General features: G+C 38.4%; 2 protein-coding genes and 1 pseudogene across 2 annotated transcripts; 2 read left to right on the top strand and 1 right to left on the bottom strand.

Annotated features, from left to right (window-relative positions):
- Positions 1–778: 778 nt before the first annotated feature.
- LOC143138943 (protein N-lysine methyltransferase METTL21D-like) lies at positions 779–3,633 on the top strand. Its single transcript, XM_076299441.1, has 5 exons — positions 779–1,301; positions 1,392–1,502; positions 2,199–2,271; positions 3,007–3,126; positions 3,469–3,633. Exons 1-5 carry the CDS (start codon positions 1,036–1,038, stop codon positions 3,568–3,570), a joined length of 672 nt encoding a protein of 223 aa, XP_076155556.1. The 5' UTR covers positions 779–1,035; the 3' UTR covers positions 3,571–3,633.
- A 3,649-nt stretch (positions 3,634–7,282) lies between these two features.
- Positions 7,283–9,883, bottom strand: LOC143139388 (trypsin-2-like). Its single transcript, XM_076299990.1, has 5 exons — positions 9,816–9,883; positions 8,341–8,506; positions 7,947–8,209; positions 7,714–7,868; positions 7,283–7,486 (listed from the first exon to the last, which is right to left on the bottom strand). The coding sequence occupies exons 1-5, from the start codon at positions 9,859–9,861 to the stop codon at positions 7,337–7,339; spliced, it is 780 nt and encodes a 259-aa protein (XP_076156105.1). The 5' UTR covers positions 9,862–9,883; the 3' UTR covers positions 7,283–7,336.
- Positions 9,884–14,595: 4,712 nt separating this feature from the next.
- On the top strand, positions 14,596–22,018 carry LOC143139387 (protein N-lysine methyltransferase METTL21D-like; annotated as a pseudogene).
- The last annotated feature ends 81 nt before the right edge of the window (positions 22,019–22,099 follow it).

Raw genomic sequence — 22,099 nt, 5'->3', positions numbered from 1 at the left:
CTTAACATTCTCTCCTGCTCTCTCACTTTCTTCATCATCTCCCTCATATGTCTTTCATTTTCCTTCCATCTTTTGTATCTCTCTCTTCCTGCATTGCTTTTTTTCTTGATCTCATTTATCACTATTTCCTCTCTCATCTTTCCTTTGCTATGTCTTTATCTCTCTTTCCCAGTTTTTCAACTTCCATCACTCTCTCCTGCGGCCCTTTCAGCTGGGCACTTGTCTGTCTTTCTCTTCCTGCATTTTCTGTGCCTCCTGATAGATACTGTAGATATAGAAACACCGTGTCATTGACTGACTGAATAAACAAACTGAAATATAAGACAATCACAAATGAGTTTCATGTCCAGCTCCTCCAGCCACTGCTCCAGCACTCTCCTGGCCTCCCCTCCTGGGAGCCAGGGTGCAGCTGCCTTCAAAGGGGACATGGGGGATCCTACAACGCCTTCGGCTATGGTTGGATAACCAGGCCTGGTGTGGAGTCTTCTGCCTGTAGCTTTCCTTCAGACAGCCGTTTCTCTTTCTCCTGCTAGTGGGATAGAATTCAATTTTTTGTGACATACACTACACTTCTCACATGGTCTTGCAATTAGTTAACATCCAGATTGCAACGAAATTAAATTCTAAATTAAAAAGATGGTTTTCCTCACTTACCATACCAATGTATCTGTTTCCACAGGACAGTTTTTCTTATGCCATTGTAACAGAAGTTCCATCATCCAACAGTGAGAGGCAGCAATGCGCCACAAAAGCGCCTAGTCTGCTTCAACTAAAAAAGAAGAGGAAGAAGATATTGAGTAGCTGAAATGACACGCGAAGTTACGTTAGGCTATTTTGAAAAGTAGACTGTAAATGATCAGCCATAAGTGATCATATAACTTTGGTATTTCTAATAAACATACTCTGGTATAACCAGAGATTGGCTCTATCGGCGGATCTTTTTTCTACTGTTTATGATCCAGAATAGATCACAAATATAGGCGCCTCATCGATTTAGGAATCGTGAATGAGCACTTCACAACACTGACTAACGTTATGGCGAATGTGTCGGAACAGTGTGAGGAAGATAACTATTTTGTCCGTGAACTTGAGAAAAATGACGGTTCAGTTCTTAAAGTGAACCAGTGTCTAAAAGGGGATGTAGGCCACGTGGTATGGGATGCAGCAATTGTTTTAGGAAAATATTTGGAAACAGAGTCATTTTTAAATTCAAGTTCAGGGGTTAGTTTTTGGACTTCAAAAAACGTGCTTGAACTGGGAGCAGGCACTGGTATTGTAGGTCTTGTTGCAGCCACATTAGGGTGAGTGTAGCTTATTACGGTTATCCAAATATCACTGTTGAATCAAAGATCCTTCTAAAGTTATTTAATGTATGTTGTTGCTGTGCTTAGAGCCCATGTCATTTTAACTGATCTGGACGACCTTCAGCAGCTTCTTCAGAAGAACATCACGGAAAACCAGGCGTTGATTACAGGGTCTGCCACAGCCAAAGTATTACGATGGTTTGTATATTTAGCTGTTTGCCTGTGATTTGTACTTGTATGTTCACTTGTTTGCCCTTCATATCAAACTTTTAAATCACATTCATATAAGCCTAGGAATTCAGGTAAAACACCTGCACCCCCTTTTTCTAAGTTCTCTAAGAAAGCCTTGGCCATGTTACTAAGAGAATATGTATGCAGAGAAGCCTGTGACTATGCCTTAACATAGCCTTTGTCTATGTTTACATAAGGAGTAATATTTTGTGAAAAAACTGACAAATTACCTTGATCAGAATGAAATTACCTTGTGTTACCACCTTATCAGTGGCCCAATTCCAAATGAAAAGTAGAATGGGCTGCTAAAAAAAAACTTTGAGAAATTAATGAGCTGAATGATGAAATAGAGCTGATACCAACAGAATAATTTCAGGACATGCAAGGGGCACATATTGCCTTTCCACGTGCATTACATTTCCACATAGGGTATAGGGACATGTTTGCATTTGAAGGAGGCACAGGGGCTGCTCCATAATTTATTATTTGAATCCACACATTTCAAAATGAATACTTATAGTTATAAAGAAACAATGCTTTTACCCAAGTAAAGCTTTTGCTTTCTCACTTCTGGTAACAGATCCAGTTGATCTTAGATGTGATGTGAAGTGCACAGGTGCAGAGAACTGATTTGTTTGTCACTTTTGCTTTGATTATTGGCAGGGGTGAAAACACTACAGATGTCCTTCCACCTCCTGATGTTATTCTGATGGCAGACTGTATCTATTATGAACAGGTATGTTTTATTTAATTTTTCTTTTTGGTGGTACTGCAACAGCTGTCTGTTTCAATTGCTTCTAGCTCTACCATTGCCACCATTGTCATACATTTCTCCAGTGAGGGGCTACATAGTCATGTCCGTGTAGACCTAGTAGACCTACCTAATACCCTCTTGTGGATCACATAGAAGAATCAGCCACATTTAGCATTTTTGTATGTGAAATGTTAGAGTCGATTGCATTGATTTCATAGCATGGATATTCACAACATTGTATGGCATGTTAGTGATTATGGTATGTTTGTAGGTTAAATCAGTTGACCTTACAAACAAACAGTAAAAATGGAAAAATAAATATTTGTGGATGCTCCTTAAAATATGTCTTTTTTCTTAATTTGGTAAAATATCTTCAGTTTTCAATTCAGTTGACAAATTGATTGTAATATTTATTTCATGGTCATTAATCAAATCAAGAGAATAAGTCCAACTTGCCCCTAAAGTTGAGCCACAAGACAACTTTTTTGTGACATAATACTATCTATTTGAACCAAACAACACAGCTAGGGTTTCAAATCATGACGCACATTCTGAACTTGTATTGTATCTTTAGTGTTTTATTATTGTCTCATACTTTTGGCTCAACTTAACCCTCTCTTCTCTGCAGACATACATGCATTTTGTTGATACAATGTGCAGATGACTGTATTATTATTGAAGAGTTTCAAGTTATTTTTTATTGTGCTTCCCGAACAGTCTGTTGAGCCTCTTGTGGAAACCCTTAAAGCCCTAGCTGAAGAGAAGACATGTATCATTTGCTGTTATGAGCAGCGAACTGAAGGAGTAAACCCTGAAATAGAGAGGAGGTTCTTTGAGGTGAGAAGTTACGGAAATCACCTTTATTTTGAGAACTTCTATTTTAGGATCCTGTTGAAGACGCACACTGGAAATGAAAGTCCTGCATGATTTTTCCACCCAGGGCCCTGGTTTAAATAATGGGCAAACTGCACAGTCTAACTCAAGCTAAATTAATAACTAGGCAAATTTAGTTGGTTAATTTAACATGGGCAAGACCTTAAGCGCAAACATTGATGAGTCAGCTCAATGCCATATACCATGCGGTAGCTATAGTGCAAGCATGAGAACCCCCCCACCCCCCCAGTTATGGTTGATAATGTGAAAATTGATTACTGTTCTCTGTGTTACGTTAATTTTCAGCGGCTACTACAGCATTTCCAGTCTGAGGAGATTCCACCAGACAAACAGGATCCAGAGTTCAACAGTCCTGAGATTCGCCTCCTCCATTTACACCTTAAATGAATGCATGTATGTATGTATGTACTGTATGTATGTAATGCAAAATAAAGGTACGTATGTGTTTCAGTAAGGGAGTGGTGTGCTTGATTAGGATGTTGGGGTCACACAAACTATTACAGATAATTATGTACATGTCTGTACAGTAGGGACATCTCTATATGTGAGGGAAACACTTCTTCACCATATATTTAAAGTAAACTAACTGTTATTTTTGCACATGTTTGATCATAAACTTTCCTACCATCAAATGTTATACCACCATGAAATCACAGGGCTCTTTAAAGCTTTGTGTATGTATAACATTGACCACATCAAAATGTGAATTTATTTGTTTAGTTTGTTTTTATTTTGTTATAGAGGTTTACTTCTGCAAAACTGGCAATTTAATTTGAAAATTTAATACAATTAATTTAATAATTAGTTTAGCTGCAATAACTGCCAGACCAGCCTTACATCATGTAGATGATCAATTTGATTTCCTTGGCTGATTCCAACTGTTTCAATTCACCAAGATCCATCAGTTGGTTGAGTCAATCAAGATACACAGCCTGTCCCTCGCATACCAGCTCTCATTCCTTTGACACTCATCTTGGGACCAGAAATGTTTTTTGATGTGCTGAATATAACTGCTGCATGCTTTTAGGCCTATGCTTTTGTGCTGTTCAAAGTGTTATTAATGATTTCCATCCATTCCATATTTTACATAAAATATACTTCACCCAGTGCTGATCAATAAAGTGCTGTTGTGTGCTGTCGGTGGAGTGGGTGCTCACAGCTACGGTAAGAACTGTGGGCTCCTTGCCATCCACACCTTTCTCTAATCGATTGCCAGGGATGGGTAGTAACGGATTACATGTAATCTGGATTACAAAAATCAAATAACTATAATCAGCCCAGATTACAATAAAACATTGTGTAATCAGATTACAGTTACATTGTTGGGGATTACCTGATTACATTTGATTTGTCATGCAAACAATGCAACTTTTTTATGATAGCTTAGCTATCTTTTAATTTGACAAGCAGTTCATTCGTATGTTGACTTTTTAGACTGTTCTAAGATACAGTTAAGAACAAAATTACCCTGGCAAATATTTAATGTTGATTTTCTCTTGAACAATATGTTTGTTCTGACTGAAAATGACTCTTGCACATGCCAAAAGGTTGCAAGACATTGTGGTAGAAACATGGAATAAAAAAAGTGTTATTTATCTTTTTTAAAATTTTTATGAAAAAATGTGTGTTCACAATTATTCATACCCTTTTAAAACAATCACTGGAGACATCTTTATTTACCACCACAGCTCTCAAAATGGTTCATATAATACCTACCAAGTCTCTTCCACAATTCTAGACCGCACCTTTTTAGCAGCAATCCGGGTTTTGAGGCAGGAATGATTATTTGCCATCGCTCTGGCCTTGTGCTGATTTTTTTGACGGATTGAGGTCCACTCTAAAATGTTGATATTGTTGTCTGTTAACCATTTCTTGCCTTGTTTGGCTGTATGTTTTGGATCATTGTGTGGTTTAATGTTCAAATGCTGCCTTTTGGGGCAGCCGTGGCCTACTGGTTAGGGCTTCGGGCTTGCCGGTTCGATCCCTGACCAGTAGGAAAAATGTGGGCGGGGGAAGTGGTTGAGCACTGCTCTTTCATGCCCACATCCATGGTTGAAGTGCCTTTGAGTAAGGCACCTAACCCCTCACTGATCCCCAAGCGCCGCTGTAGCAGACAGCTCACTGCTCCGGGTTGGTGTGTGTTTCGCCTCACTGTGTGTTCATTGTGTGCTTCATCTCACTGTGTGCTCTGTGTGCTTCACTAATTCACGGATTGGGAGACCAAATTTTTCCCTGACGGGATCAAAAAAGTATCTATACTTACTAACTTATTTACTAATGGGGCAGGTCTCTCGGCACACTGCCTGATCTTTTCCTCCTAATCTTAATGTAGCCTCTTGTTTTAGTGTTACCGTTTACTTTGAGAAAGTCACCAGGTCCCCCTGGTTGAAAAACATCCCAAAGGAATCATTTTCTCACCCCCACAATTGAAATGGACATGGTGTCATTTGGGTTTAATGCTTCCTTTTTTTATGCCAATCCAGCGAAAGCTAAATTCATTGTCCAGGTGTGCACATATAAAGGTTAAGCTGAGTTGTGCATGTTTGGAGAAGAGTGATCCATGATCACATCCATGATGACCAAGTGATCAATTTTGGGATGGGGTAAAAATTTCAACCACCAAGTTTTGGGTGTTTTTCAGACAATGGGACCTGGTGACCTCAAAGTAAATGGTAACACTAAAACAAGGGGCTACATTAAGATTTTTGGAGGAAAAGTTCAGTTAATTCACACAGGAATGCTTTACACAGAGCAAAGAGATTTCTTAGACGTAATGAAATAAAAGAGAAAAATAGAATGAGAATTCTTTCAGCACATCAGTAGTGGTGTCTTTTACTTAAGGGGCATATTTATTGAAGTAATCTAAAAGTAATCAGATTACGTTATATGTTTTTGGTAATCCAACTGATTACGTTACTGATTACAAAAATTGCCATGTAATTTGTAGTCAGTAATGGATTACATTTCAAAGTAATCTGACCCAACCCTGATGATTGCCCCACCTGCAAATATACCCAATTCCCAGTGACGTGCCACACCCAGTGCAATACTCCCCCAAGTGGCTAAAATAAGTAATAGCTAAATTAACTAAAAGCTGAATATAAATGGCTCCTACACCGTCAGATGTTTGATAGGTCAGCCTGTCTTAAAGCGGTTGCAATGTGTATGTCAGCGTTGGGTTTATGGGGTGAGTTTGTTGATACTGATGCTGCTCCTGTCCTTTGTGAAAAAGGGTCTGGGAACACCCCATTGGGGAATGTTTACATTGCATCATTATACTTTGCATAGAATTTGTGTTTATTTTGAAATAAATAGTCTCAATCAAATTGATCAGGGATTCCTAATGTTACATTCTATTTTGGCACAAATCATTTCAAACTGATAATAAATCCCATTTGCAGTAAGGAAATTATGTATTGTTTAAAATTACGCATTCTTCCGGCTGCAATTCTTGTTTGATGCATGGCTTTGCTCCCATTTTATTGCTATCTCTATCCCTGCCACTTTCGATTTTCAAAACTGTACCTTCACCCCTTCTGGTTTATTCAGAATATGACGATAACATGTAAACAGGAACATTCCTGTTTCTGCTTCACATGAAAACATCTTATTCTGAATATTGTCATAACCAGAATATGGACCTTAATCAGAATATGGTGTGCATGGAAACATAGGCTTAGTGAGTGTTCTTAGACTGGTAACTCAGTGAAAATAAATTCATTCATTCATTCAACCTTTATTTATTCTCGGAAGTTCATTGAGGGTAGTCATCATTTTCAATGAAGCCGAGATGGGCTAATGAGTTGAGCCAGGTGGGGAGAGCCAGAAAACTCCTGTCCACCTCTGTGGCTAAAAACCCTGCTACTCCCTACTCCCATCTCTCTCTCTCTCTCTCTTAATTTCCTGTCAGAAATTATCAGACACACATCACACACACACACACACACTGCTCTGGTACTCTATTATGAAGGAGTAAACAGTTCTGCTGTTAATATGTTACTGCTTCCTGTTGAACAGACCAAATATTTTAACCACCGAGTCATGAGACACAAAGTTGAGAGAAAAAGGCTTTAGAATTTGCTTTTAGGGGCATCTGCCATCTCTTTATTTTCACATACTGTTGTAGGACAGTTTGTGTTGGTTTCTGTTGCTACTACAGTTTAGTGGTTGTAAAGATCCACTCTCTGTAATCAGTGTGGCAGATATTCATGTAGTCAACAGTGTCGCCACAAAAATAATCATCAGACATGACCAAAACTCCATGCAACTTTCCTCCATGCATCAGACTAGAACCTGAGTCTCCCTGGGTAAATAAAAAGACAATATTTCAGAAAGACAAAGGTAGAGAAATGAAGAGATTAGTTTAGTGTCCTATCAATTAATTATGTTATTGAATTAATGTGTTAGTTAATTGTACTGATCCCCATCATTTTTAAACTAAAATGAAAAAATAAAAACTATAATAAAACATAAAAAACATACAAACTAAAAAAACTTATTGTCATTTGCTTAACATTTGTGGAAACTTACATGACACCCATCACATTTATTTTGTGGGTCTTTAGCACAGAGAAGATGCTGATGTTGGTATTCCTCAAGGCCTTGGCACTGTGCATAATTTGCAGGGGCCGCACATTGAACTACATCCAATTGTCCACACTGCAGTTTATTTGCATCGTAGATATCTATGGAGCGGAGAACTTGTTTAGTTGAATCCTTTACATTACAATATCCTAATGCAGACACTAATGGGTTAAACTTACTTTTTAACTTTGTGAGACGATCTACAGTTGCAGTCATCCAGCCAACCACATCAACTGTGGTTTGAAGAGGTGGTGCATTACAGACACGATCAGGCAAGCCTATGGTGATGAGGTTCTTTGTGTTTGTATTGTCTATTTTTATCAACATGATATCATGATCTATGTTATTATTGTTGTCGTGATATTTGTGCTTATTCTTATTTTGAATGCTCTGTCTATGGCCTGTCCCAGTGGGATGCTTTCCAAGTATGACGTCCAGTTTTCTATTAGATAGTGTCAAACACAACAAAGAAACCATCAAAAACACTGTATTAGGGGATAGGTGGTGTGGTGATAGTACCTGTAAAAGCCAAAACAAAGCATGATTTAAAAGTAAAAAAATTAGGGGTCTTACTTTTCATCACAGTGAAGAGCCGTGATGATCCACTCAGAGCTAAGCAGAGAGCCCCCACAGTGTCCTTTGTCATCCCCAGGAGTTGTCAGAACCACATGATGCTGGCCTTGATTGTTTGAGCAGTCCCATCCTATTCCTCTCTTCAGGTAGGACCCCAGAGCACAACCTACTCGTGTCAAGACAGACATTTATTCACAGGGCATGGTATACACACAGCTATAGAAATATTTCAATTAGTACAACTACATCACTATGTTTTAGACATTTGTATACGATTTTGGATTAAATATTTTATTTTCTAAATTATGTTAGCCCAAATGCAGCCTGGAAGCCAGCCCGAATTTACTCTGCCCACAAGATTTGAGGTCGGAAAATTTGGTCATCGAGAAGCCTCGATGCCTGTCAGAGCTGTGCACACCAATCAAATTGATGGACAGATGAGCGGTGGTGCCTAATCATTCATGTCACCTGAGTGGGTTCTGGTTGACTTTGTTTGCAACAAAAAGGCTGCTGTGTCTGTTGTACAAGATATAGACAGCGCAATAACTTTAAAAGACGAACAGAAAACGGTGATTAAGCCATTTGTCGAGAAGAAGGATGTTTTGTCTGTTCTCCCTACAGGATTCACATACCGGTATTTTGTTGCTCTTACTGGTTAGGTCTATCCAGTTGTGTGCAGAGGAATTTTTTCCTTAGTATCGGTTGAAAGTATCAGTACCAGACTCAAATTATGAATAATCCTGGCTATGTCAGGATACCACAAATGACATGTGAGCTTAATTTCATTAGGTATGTATGAATATGTTTAAATGACACTTTTTTGAGAACAGTCATCTAAAAGCCCAATTTTAAATTATTTAAATGATTTAACTCTGATATATATTTCATTTATCATGTTATCAGTTATTATGTCATGTTAGTTGGTTCATTGATCTTGACTATCTAATAAAATAAGAAAGCTGTTCCTTTAAAACATCAGGGGGGTGCAAGAATGTAGGCCTACCCACACACCACTGGATGCTCATTGTGGATGGAACCGCAGAGGTTGTCAAAAATACACCTCAACATTTGAATCACTCTACCCTCATATGTTATTTCATACAAGATGGTTGGTCCCATCTTGATCCTGCAACAAGCCCATTTTTACATATTTTATATATAAATAAAAATGAATAGTAAAATTAGAGTGAGAATTGAATTTTACCATCTGGTTTCTGCTATACTGTAGGAATATCTGATTACTGTTAAAACGTTCAGATTTAACATCACAATTATGCTTTTACAAGATTCCTAACCACCTTGACAAGTGTCACAAAGCATGTCACAAACCAGTGCAAGGAACTCCTCTTTCCATTGTCAATTAATGCAGTGCCCATCTAGTTCATGGGATATGGACCATAAAAACACGCTCAAGTCAAATAAGTCTTTTACCTCAGAAAATGTCTCCAATATATGAGAACACTGAAATAACACACCTGTCAGCACCAGAAGCAAGGGAACAGTCTTTACGAAAGCCTTCATGGTGTTCACACAACTGACGACGCACCTTTCTGTTTCTCAGGACAGCCTCAATTTTTAAAGGTTGTACCCCTACCTGATATTTGCATGTCATTTTCAGATAATTGTGAAGACTGCGTTCCAGTGTAGTTTTAACTGCCATGCAGATAGTCTAGGTTATTTTGACTACAGTTTATCTGCGAGTACAAGATTGTTAATCATAAAAGCTCTATTGGTGTGGACATTTTAAGATGTAGTAATGGTTAAATTCTGGGTGAACCCAGACGAACCTGCTAAAACAAACAGCTAGAAACCAGCTTATGTTAGTAGGTAGTTTTAGCTGGTCATGCTGGTTTGCCAGAATGACCACCATAAATTGGCATGGCCAGTTAAACCAGAAATGTAGACCAGCAACACCAGATAAATCCCCTATATGTGCAAAATGATTGCAATGTAGAGGATTCTGCCAAACAGGGTCGGCGGAATGCATGGGCATTCTGGGCAATTGCTCAGGGCGCCAAACTACCAGGGGCGTCACAGCGTGGCGAGCTATAGGCCTAGGCTACAACATTGAAAACACATTGATTGTCAAATAATGGCATAGACGGTTTAAATGCGGGAGCACAAGTAATTCCTTTTCAGTGATATCGGTTAACAGTCATGAATGACACGTTCAAAACCTAGTGCTGCAGAATACAGAAAAGTGCACAGGTTGAAAAACTTTTCTCCCGCATATGGGTGCTGATCTTCTATGAACATGGGGGCGACATAGGCCTATATCATGCCAAACAGCATCATATTATTCATTCAGGGTAGCTTCATATTATTAACCTGACTCTCGCCAGATGAATTTCGTTCCGCCTAGCTCCACTCATCCATCTGGGATCAATCCATTGAAGTGTTGCTTCAGAAGGCTGGGCCTAATCAAAAAATGTTTGCATATGTTTGGATAAGCCACTTGTCCATCATCTATTGACGTGCTACTTCAACCACTCACATCAAAGCCAACCCGTGACGCTGATAACAGTCTTAGGGTGCATTCAGAGCACCTCGGAATGACAAGGACCGCCCCCATGGCTACTTTGTTTTTCCGACAGCAAGTGTTCAAGTGCTTTGCCATCGAATGTGTGACAAACACGGATGCCACAACAAAGGGTAAAACATACACTCACTAATCCTAAACAAACAACTGTATTTGCTTAAAATATAGTGTAAGATGCTCGTGAAAGAAAGATATGCAGCTTTTCAAGTGATAAAAAGGGCAAATTCCCAAGTTCACATTAAAACTGTTGGACATGAAAGGCCACATGGACTACAAACGAACTACAACGTGACGACAAAAGTGATGACGAGCCCCTAACTGGGCAACTCTGTTAGCAAAATCTAGCCGCAGTTTCCGACCTCTGACTCACACATTAAGTGACGTGAATGATGCGGAACATGATTTTTCCGAAGCCCATGAACGCTAGGTCACAGTCAATTCTACGCTATGTCACATCTATGAAACTCCCGCCCTGCGTCCTGATTGGCTCTACCATAAAATCTGGTGCAGAAATCACTCTCAACGGAAGAGGTCCCAGATGGATGTGAGTGAAGCTAGGCGGAGCTAAGCGGAACGAAATTCATCTGGCGAGAGTCAGGTTATCATCTTATAGCCATGCAACTTAACGTTACTGGGTGTTTTTTGTTTGTTGGTGGTAACATGATCAGACGGTCATTTAGCTAACGTTGCCGGTAGCTTCTAACTTACCAGTTATGTTTAAAACAACTATATAATATTAGGTGGTCGTGGTTTCCGAGTGTGTTGCGCTAATATTTTGTCTCTTGGTGGATTTTTAATGTTTGTCAACATGATTCACTGACAATGGTTCATGAAAGTCTTGATATAAAGTTTAGTGATTAATGCACTCTTTTTTTTTCTTTGATTGACAGGGCTGACCTCCCAAACGGACCGTGGAATCTGCCTGCCTTCATGGAAGTATCACATGCTTTTTAGACTAGTCTAGGCTATCTGTTCAAAAAATAAACTGCCAAATGAATAATTATGTCGAACTGTTTTATTTCATTGCATGGCTATTGTTGCCCATTAGATGGATTTTAAAACATTATATTGTAACATTCATAATTTGCAAACATTTATTTTAACATTAACATATTAACATGAATTATTATGAATTAATAGTGATTGGATTAAGGAGGAAAATAAGATACTTAGAATAACTCATACATTAGGTCAATATTACCCAGAAATGACAGTGAAAATAACATAAATGCTGGCTTGAAAAAGATAGCCATACCCAACAATTATGTTTTGTTTTGTTTTAGTTTTGTTACAATAACCCAATGTTTGGGTCAGACCATCAACCCAACTCATTGGGTTGACCATACAACCCAATTTTCGGGGCTAATATAACACAGTGCTGGGCTTGACCACTATTTAACCAGTGGTTGGGTTGAAATTGGGTTGTTTTAAACCCATTGTTTTTTAGAGTGCAGGGCGCAGGATTACCTTCCGCCGGTCCTGCTGCCAAAGACCATATTTAAAACCTGTAACCTGGCCACTCACAGTAGTCTACATTCACAATTCATGGACTGGTGCACTGAATGCCTCTGAAATACCTTCCATTACAGCATCCAGGCTCGATCCTTTGTTCTTCTGGTTGTGAGAGCAGAATATTACAGCCCGGTCTCATCAGTCAGAAGTATGACAGTTGGCTTTCATTGTTGGACAGCAGGCTAGATAGACAGTATGCAAAACCATTTTTCCCTTTGTATGTCTGAGCTGTATGAGCTGTTTCATTAGGCTATCTGAAATGTGTACACGGAATATAGGCTAGGCCAACTGGTTATTGGGAAATTCAACGGACAGTCCAAATTTGAATTTGCTAATCTGGGTTCGTTGGCTATGTTTCCCATGTGGGTTGAATATGGGCTGTCAAGTGGCTCCCAGCTGGGCCCCAGCAATTTTGTCCTAGCGGTTTCCATGGTGGCCCCACTTGGGCTAGATTGGCCACATGGGCCCTAGTTAATGGGCCCAGGTTTCCTCCATCTGCCACAGGGGTCCACCCCTATGCTACCAGGTCTTTGAGGTTGGAAAGGTTGCCGTCACTGGCCTTATGCTCCATTACTGATGGAATTCAGTAAGGTTGAAATTTGACTGGGACACTTTAGAATGAGAATCAGATATGTTTGGCCTAGTGAGTTAGAAAGCTACATAGAAGGAATTTGGGTCCAGACCATGATATCACTCATAGCTCTACAAACAAATATAGACACAATTTACAATAGACAATATAAGCTACAACAGTCAGCAAAATACAATATGATAGATAACAGGCATGCTATTTAAGGCAATAAGTAACATAGGTAATATACTGCTGTAAACAGGTCAAATGATGTAGCTTACATAATGTGCAATGTGATAGAGCAAGCAACATGAATGTGCATGGTGGAGAATGGAATATGATGAAGAGTGTTGTTGGGCTGACAGGAGAGAGCGCCATCTCTCTCTTTAGCCTTCCTTCCTCTTTGGCATTTCATTCATCTTTCTTGAATTATTTTTGGTCTCTCTTTTCTTCTTCCATCTCCTTCAAAAATGTCTCCATCTTTCTCAACATTCCCTCCTATTGCTTTTTCTTCCATCAGTCTTATTTGTCTTTCTTCTTCCTTTGCTTTTCCCCCTCAACATTTTCTCCTCTGGCTTTTTTCTTCTCTCTTATCAATCTTTCTTGCTCTGTTGCTTTTTCTCTTAACATTCTCTCCTGCTCTCTCACTTTCTTCATCATCTCCCTCATATGTCTTTCATTTTCCTTCCATCTTTTGTATCTCTCTCTTCCTGCATTGCTTTTTTTCTTGATCTCATTTATCACTATTTCCTCTCTCATCTTTCCTTTGCTATGTCTTTATCTCTCTTTCCCAGTTTTTCAACTTCCATCACTCTCTCCTGCGGCCCTTTCAGCTGGGCACTTGTCTGTCTTTCTCTTCCTGCATTTTCTGTGCCTCCTGATAGATACTGTAGATATAGAAACACCGTGTCACTGACTGACTGAATAAACAAACTGAAATATAAGACAATCACAAATGAGTTTCATGTCCAGCTCCTCCAGCCACTGCTCCAGCACTCTCCTGGCCTCCCCTCCTGGGAGCCAGGGTGCAGCTGCCTTCAAAGGGGACATGGGGGATCCTACAACGCCTTCGGCTATGGTTGGATAACCAGGCCTGGTGTGGAGTCTTCTGCCTGTAGCTTTCCTGACAGCCGTTTCTCTTTCTCCTGCTAGTGGGATAGAATTCTATTTTTTGTGACATACACTACACTTCTCACATGGTCTTGCAATTAGTTAACATCCAGATTGCAACGAAATTAAATTCTAAATTAAAAAGATTTTTCCTCACTTACCATACCAATGTATCTGTTTCCACAGGACAGTTTTTCTTATGCCATTGTAACAGAAGTTCCATCATCCAACAGTGAGAGGCAGCAATGCGCCACAAAAGCGCCTAGTCTGCTTCAACTAAAAAAGAAGAGGAAGAAGATATTGAGTAGCTGAAATGACACGCGAAGTTACGTTAGGCTATTTTGAAAAGTAGACTGTAAATGATCAGGCATAAGTGATCATATAACTTTGGTATTTCTAATAAACGGACTCTGGTATAACCAGAGATTGGCTCTATCGGCGGATCTTTTTTCTACTGTTTATGATCCAGAATAGATCACAAATATAGGCGCCTCATCGATTTAGGAATCGTGAATGAGTTATAGCTATGGCGAATGTGTCGGAACAGTGTGAGGAAGATAACTATTTTGTCCGTGAACTTGAGAAAAATGACGGTTCAGTTCTTAAAGCGAACCAGTGTCTAAAAGGGGATGTAGGCCACGTGGTATGGGATGCAGCAATTGTTTTAGGAAAATATTTGGAAACAGTCATTTTTAAATTCAAGTTCAGGGGTTAGTTTTTGGACTTCAAAAAATGTGCTTGAACTGGGAGCAGGCACTGGTATTGTAGGTCTTGTTGCAGCCACATTAGGGTGAGTGTAGCTTACGGTTATCCAAATATCACTGTTGAATCAAAGATCCTTCTAAAGTTATTAGAGGGGATGCATCCCCTCTATTGAAATCCGGAGACTTCTTATTAGAGGGGATGCATCCCCTCTATTGAAATCCGAAAACTTATTATTATTAGAGGGGATGCATCCCCTCTATTGAAATCCGAAAACTTCTTCTTATTACAGTGCATGAAAATGCACTGTACTGTTCTTCCTAGGCAACTTCTTCTTATTACAGTGCATGAAAATGCACTGTACTGTTCTTCCTAGGCAACTTCTTCTTATTATTATTATTATTCCGCTTACCACTTTTTCTAGACGCAATTTCTCTTGAACAGTTTAACTTAGAAACTTCATTCAAACTTTGTAACGTAGGTCTTCAAACAGATCGGGTTGCTATGTCTTTTCAACTTTGAAACTTTTATACTTTTTAAACTATTAAAGAAAAACGTTTTAAAATTCCCCATAGACTTAACATTGCCGATTATGACATCATAATACGGCCATTAAGCAATTAGAATCCTATGGCAGGTGTTCAGGCCACCTGGATCTCAACTGCCAGTCTCAGGCTTTAAGCATACAAACTGGCCCTATTAAGACTACACATCCTGTTCAACTGCTTCCTCTGCCAAAAACTGTTTCAAAATAAAAGTCCTCACTACAATATTTCACTGTTAAACAATTTAACCCTTTAAACTACTGAACTTTTTAACTGTTTAGCCATTGTAACTGTTACTTGTCATCAACTAAGACTCTTACCCACTGTAGCTAGTTAGCATGGTTAGCATAGTTAACATGCTAGCACGTTAGCATGCTAGCATGTTAGCATGCTAGTTAGCATTTTTAGCAAAATTACTAAAAATGATTAGCTGAGTTAGCTAAGTCACATGGTTAGCATAGTTAGCATGCTAGCATGTTACCATACTAATTAGCATTTTTAGCAAAACTACTAAAAATGATTAGCTAAGTTAGCTAAGTCACATGGTTAACATAGTTAGCATGCTAGCATGTTAGCATGCTAGTTAGCATTTTTAGCAAAACTGCTAAAAATGATTAGCTAAGTTAGCTAAGTAACATGGTTAGCATAGTTAGCATGCTAACATGTTAGCATGCTAATTAACATTTTTAGCAAAACTGCTAAAAATGATTAGCTAGGTTAGCTAAGTAACATGGTTAGCGTAGTTAGCATGCTAGCATAGTTAGCATGCTAGTTAGCATTTTTAGCAAAACTGTTCAAATGATTAGCTAGGTTAGCTATTCAACATGGTTAGCATAGTTAGCATGCTAGCATGTTAGCATGCTAGTTAGCATAGTTAGCATAACTGCTAGAAAATGTTAGCTAAGTTAGCTAAGTAGCATGGTTAGCATGCTAGCATTGCTAGCACTGCTATAAAACATTAGCTAAGTAGCATGGTTAACAGAATTAAAAATCTTAGCATAACTGCTAGCAAACATTAGAGCCGTTCAAACTTTCAGTTATCGTCAAATATCTACCTATGCACAGCCATTAAACTATTTGAATATCAACATTCATTAAACTGCTAGAAAACGTTAGCTAAGTAGCATGGTTAGCAGGTTCACATTGCTAGCACTGCTATAAAACATTAGCTAAGTAGCATGGTTAGCATAGTTAAAAATCTTAGCATAACTGCTAGCAAACATTAGAGCCATTCCAACTTTCAGTTATCGTCAAATATCTACCTATACACAGCCATTAAACTATTTGAATATCAACATTCATTCAACTTCCAGTCTGTCAACAACTTTTAAACTATTTACCTTCAACTTTTAAACAGTCTACTTTTAAACTATCATTAAACTATCTATTAAACTAGCTGTCTATCAACAACTTTTAAACTATCTACTGTCTATCAACAACTTTTAAACTATCTACATTCAACTTTTAAACAGTCTACTTTTAAACGATCAACTTTTATTAAGCTATGCAACCACCATGTCTATCCTAGCATCACCGTAGTAACCATCTCTTTATTATCTGTTTTAACTATACATGATATTTTACATCACAACTTTAGCATTTTCATGCACTGGTAATTCCTTGGAATTGCATTTCTAGTTATTATTATTATTCCGCTTACCACTTTTTCTAGACGCAATTTCTCTTGAACAGTTTAACTTAGAAACTTCATTCAAACTTTGTAACGTAGGTCTTCAAACAGATCGGGTTGCTATGTCTTTTCAACTTTGAAACTTTTATACTTTTTAAACTATTAAAGAAAACCTTTTTAAAATTCCCCATAGACTTAACATTGCTGATTATGACATCATAATACGGCCATTAAGCAATTAGAATCCTATGGCAGGTGTTCAGGCCACCTGGATCTCAACTGCCAGTCTCAGGCTTTAAGCATACAAACTGGCCCTATTAAGACTACACATCCTGTTCAACTGCTTCCTCTGCCAAAAACTGTTTCAAAATAAAAGTCCTCACTACAATATTTCACTGTTAAACAATTTAACCCTTTAAACTACTGAACTTTTTAACTGATTAGCCATTGTAACTGTTACTTGTCATCAACTATGACTCCTACCCACTGTAGCTAGTTAGCATGGTTAACATAGTTAGCATGCTAGCAAGTTAGCATTTTTAGCAAAATTACTAAAAATGATTAGCTAAGTTAGCTAAGTCACATGGTTAGCATAGTTAGCATGTTAGCATGCTAGTTAGCGTAGTTAGCATAACTACTAAAAATGATTAGCTAAGTTAGCTAAGTAACATGGTTAGCATAGTTAGCATGCTAACATGTTAGCATGCTAGTTAACATTTTTAGCAAAACTACTAAAAATGATTAGCTAGGTTAGCTAAGTAACATGGTTAATATAGTTAGCATGCTAATATAATTAGCATGCTAGTTAGCATTTTTAGCAAAACTGTTAAAATGTTTAAAATTGTTAGCATAGTTAGCATGTTTAGCAAAACTGCTAGAAAATGTTAGTTAAGTTAGCTAAGTAGCATGGTTAGCATGCTAGCATTGCTAGCACTGCTATAAAACATTAGCTAAGTAGCATGGTTAACATAGTTAAAAATCTTAGCATAACTGCTAGCAAACATTAGAGCCATTCCAACTTTCAGTTATCATCAAATATACACAGCCATTAAACTATTTGAATATCAACATTCATTCAACTTCCAGTCTGTCAACAACTTTTAAACTATTTACCTTCAACTTTTAAACGGTCTACTTTTAAACCATCATTAAACTATCTATTAAACTAGCTGTCTATCAACAACTTTTAAACTATCTACATTCAACTTTTAAACAGTCTACTTTTAAACTATCAACTTTTATTAAGTTATGCAACCACCATGTCTATCCTAGCATCACCATAGTAACCATCTCTGTATTATCTGTTTTAACTATACATGATATTTTACATCACAACTTTAGCATTTTCATGCACTGGTAATTCCTTGGAATTGCATTTCTAGTTATTATTATTTTTCTTTTTACCTTTTTGTGCGCGCTATTCAGCCCAAACCGCTTAACGTACAAATTTGGTTCAAACACCGTTCCGTAGATCTTCCAAGGCTTTACCGTCCTATCCGTTTTTCATTTTTGAGAAGTTTATACTTTTTGAGATATTTGTAATTAAAAGTGTATTTTTCCTCCATAGACTTGAATGGGGGCTGTGATGTCATAATAGAGCCAGCTGTGCTCGTTAAGTAGTTCTCAGAGCAGTTCCCAGGCTAATCAGAACATTGGCACAGGTGTCACCTGTGAGGAATTCAACTGTCTCAGCCTCTAAGCATACAATCTAGCTCTACCTGAACTACACATCCTGTTAAAGTGTTTCCTGTGTGTCAAAATAAAAGTCCCAGCCATATCTCATGCATTCAGCATTATATCTCCAGAACGGCTTGACGTACATGCTTCAAATTTGGTACGAGTGTTTTTATGGACTCAAAGGTGAAGTGAGTTGATGTTGGAGGTTGAAGGTCAAATGTCAAGGTCAAAAACACCTTGAGTGTGATATCTCAAGAATGCCATGTCACACAAGATTCAAATTTGGTTACTCCAAAAGCACCTTTGCAGGTATCACAATGACCCTACCAACCAGCTAGCAGCAAGCTCAACAGCCCCACCAGCACCCTAACCAGCAGATTGCATCCCCTCGTGTAATTCCTCGGAATTGCATTTCTAGTTTAATGTATGTTGTTGCTGTGCTTAGAGCCCATGTCATTTTAACTGATCTGGACGACCTTCAGCAGCTTCTTCAGAAGAACATCACGGAAAACCAGGCGTTGATTACAGGGTCTGCCACAGCCAAAGTATTACGATGGTTTGTTTATTTAGCTGTTTGCCTGTGATTTGTACTTGTATGTTCACTTGTTTGCCCTTCATATCAAACTTTTAAATCACATTCATATAAGCCTAGGAATTCAGGTAAAACACCTGCACCCCCTTTTTCTAAGTTCTCTAAGAAAGCCTTGGCCATGTTACTAAGAGAATATGTATGCAGAGAAGCCTGTGACTGTGCCTTAACATAGCCTTTGTCTATGTTTACATAAGGAGTAATATTTTGTGAAAAAACTGACAAATTACCTTGATCAGAATGAAATGACCTTGTGTTACCACCTCATCAGTGGCCCAATTCCAAATGAAAAGTAGAAAGGGCTGCTAAAAAAAAACTTTGAGAAATTAATGAGCTGAATGATGAAATAGAGCTGATACCAACAGAATAATTTCAGGACAGTGACATGCAAGGGGCACATATTGCCTTTCCACGTGCATTGCATTTCCACATAGGATATAGGGACATGTTTGCATTTGAAGGAGGCACAGGGGCTGCTCCATAATTTATTATTTGAATCCACACATTTCAAAATGAATACTTATAGTTATAAAGAAACAATGCTTTTACCCAAGTACACCTTTTGCTTTCTCACTTCTGGTAACAGATCCAGTTGATCTTAGATGTGATGTGAAGTGCACAGAACAAAAAGTGAGGTGCAGAGAACTGATTTGTTTGTCACTTTTGCTTTGATTATTGGCAGGGGTGAAAACACTACAGATTTCCTTCCACCTCCTGATGTTATTCTGATGGCAGACTGTATCTATTATGAACAGGTATGTTTTATTTAATTTTTCTGTTTGGTGGTACTGCAACAGCTGTCTGTTTCAATTGCTTCTAGCTCTACCATTGCCACCATTGTCATACATTTCATAATGACAGTAGCATCACACTTAGTCAGCCCTTGGTGACATGTCCTAATAAAGAATAACATTATATTTCATATATTGACTGTAGCATAGCATAACAACTGTCATGCCCTGTAATGACAGAGGAATAACAGTGAGGGGCTACATAGTCATGTCCGTGTAGACCTAGTAGACCTACCTAGTACAGTGTTTCCCACAGAATTGAATTCTATTTGTGGTGGCAGGTTTACAGAACTAACTTGAATGCAACAGTTTTTAACAAATTAGCGCAGCGTGCTATGATGCTAACCAGATTTAAGCACAATTTAGTACAACCTGGAAATATCATTGTGTGGTGGTCATTGTTGATATTGTGGTGGGCCGCCACAAATAAGTCAATATATGGGAAACACTGTAGTACCCTCTTGTGGATCACATAGAAGAATCAGCCACATTTAGCATTTTCTGTATGTGAAATGTTAGAGTCGATTGCATTGATTTCATAGCATGGATATTCACAACACTGTATGGCATGTTAGTGATTATGGTATGTTTGTAGGTTAAATTACTTGACCTTACAAACAAACAGTAAAAATGAAAAAGAAAAAGAAAGTCTGTTATTGTTCCAGTACCGGAAAACAAAAGTCCATCATGTCAAAAAATCATCATGTCCCAACACACACACCAACACCCCTGGCAGTTGGGTTAGCCCCTTGAGCCGTGGATCTGCCCAAGGTTTCTTCCTTGGTAAGGGAGTTTTTCCTTGCCCCTGTTGCTCTTGGGTGCTCCTTGTTGGTGCCCCCCCCCCCCCAATCCCAATCCTCCCCCACCTTTCTTATGCAGCCCTTGTCACTTAATCTACTAAACCCCTCTTCTACTGCACTTTTTACCCCCCCCCTCCCATTAATGCACAAATAGGCTGACACCAGACATCATTTTACTGCATTTCTTACTTCCAGTAACTATATGCATGTGACAATAAACTTCCTTGTATCCTTGTATCCTTGTAGAAATATTTGTGGATGCTCCTTAAAATGTCTTTTTTCTTAATTTGGTAAAATATCTTCAGTTTTCAATTGTGGATAAATTGATTGTAATATGTATTTCATGGTCATTAATAAAATGAAGAGAATAAGTCCAACTTGCCCCTAAAGTTGAGCCACAAGACAACTTTTTTTTTAACATAATACTATTTATTTGAACCAAACAACACAGCTAGGGTTTCAAATCATGACGCACATTCTGAACTTGTATTGTATCTTTAGTCTTTTATTATTGTCTCATACTTTTGGCTCAACTTAACCCTCTCTTCCCTGCAGACATACATGCATTTTGTTGATACAATGTGCAGATGACTGTATTATTATTGAAGAGTTTCAAGTTATTTTTTATTGTGCTTCCCGAACAGTCTGTTGAGCCTCTTCTGTTGAGCCTCTTGTGGAAACCCTTAAAGCCCTAGCTGGAGAGAAGACGTGTATCATTTGCTGTTATGAGCAGCGAACTGAAGGAGTAAACCCTGAAATAGAGAGGAGGTTCTTTGAGGTGAGAAGTTGCTGAAATCACCTTTATTTTGAGAACTTCTATTTTAGGATCCTGTTGAAGACGCACACTGGAAATGAAAGTCCTGCATGATTTTTCCACCCAGGGCCCTGGTTTAAATAATGGGCAAACTGCACAGTCTAACTCAAGCTAAATTAATAATTTAGTTGGTTAATTTAACATGGGCAAGACCTTAAGCGCAAACATTGATGAGTCAGCTCAATGCCATATACCATGCGGTAGCTATAGTTCATGCATGAGAACCCCCCACCCCCCCAGTTATGGTTGATAATGTAACAATTGATTACTGTTCTCTGTGTCACATTAATTTTCAGCGGCTACTACAGCATTTCCAGTCTGAGGAGATTCCACCAGACAAACAGGATCCAGAGTTCAACAGTCCTGAGATTCGCCTCCTCCATTTACGCCTTAAATGAATGTAACTATGTACTGTATGTATGTAATGCAAAATAAAGGTATGTATGTGTTTCAGTAAGGGAGTGGTGTGCTTGATTAGG

The sequence above is a fragment of the Alosa pseudoharengus genome, unplaced genomic scaffold (genome assembly GCF_046254945.1).
Source record: "Alosa pseudoharengus isolate Yale_2024_CS ecotype anadromous, Long Island Sound unplaced genomic scaffold, YU_APseudo_1.1 YU_APseudo_1.1_scf_22, whole genome shotgun sequence".
Taxonomy (NCBI): Eukaryota; Metazoa; Chordata; class Actinopteri; order Clupeiformes; family Clupeidae; genus Alosa; species Alosa pseudoharengus.
This window is presented reverse-complemented; position numbering and strand designations above follow the sequence as displayed.